Source organism: Fulmarus glacialis, unplaced genomic scaffold (genome assembly GCF_000690835.1).
Source record: "Fulmarus glacialis isolate BGI_N327 unplaced genomic scaffold, ASM69083v1 scaffold25593, whole genome shotgun sequence".
NCBI classification, from domain to species: domain Eukaryota; kingdom Metazoa; phylum Chordata; class Aves; order Procellariiformes; family Procellariidae; genus Fulmarus; species Fulmarus glacialis.
This window is the reverse complement of record NW_009202693.1, coordinates 369-635: the sequence shown is the minus strand read 5'-3', so window position 1 is coordinate 635 and position 267 is coordinate 369. Positions and strand designations below refer to the sequence as shown.

At 58.8% G+C, this 267-nt stretch overlaps 1 protein-coding gene across 1 annotated transcript in view; it reads right to left on the bottom strand.

The window, feature by feature from the left end:
• Positions 1–265, bottom strand: part of ST6GALNAC4 (ST6 (alpha-N-acetyl-neuraminyl-2,3-beta-galactosyl-1,3)-N-acetylgalactosaminide alpha-2,6-sialyltransferase 4) — a gene marked incomplete at its 5' end in the record, with an annotated part of 1,081 nt that extends 816 nt beyond the window's left edge. Inside the window, one exon of the mRNA XM_009574390.1 lies at positions 38–265. Within this exon, the coding sequence (XP_009572685.1) occupies positions 38–265 (228 nt within the window). The remainder of the gene's footprint in view (positions 1–37) is intronic.
• Between the last annotated feature and the right edge of the window lie 2 nt (positions 266–267).

Sequence of the window (267 nt, the reverse complement as noted above, 5' to 3'; positions counted from 1 at the left end):
GGGGACCCGACGGCGGCTCCTCAGGAGCTGGCGGTACCTGTTCTTCCCTGTCTCGTTCTGGAAGACGTCATCACAATACGTCATCTTCTCCTCGGTCAGGGTGTAGATCTGCAGGTGGGGGTACGTCTCCATCACCTTCAGCAGCGCTTGGTAAGTTGAGCCCACCTTCTCCCGGTTCATCTTCTTCGCTGGCCCCCAGACAATGTAGAGGGTCTCCTGGGACTGCTGGAAGAAGTAGGGCTGGTTCCTCAGCAGCAGCGGGACACT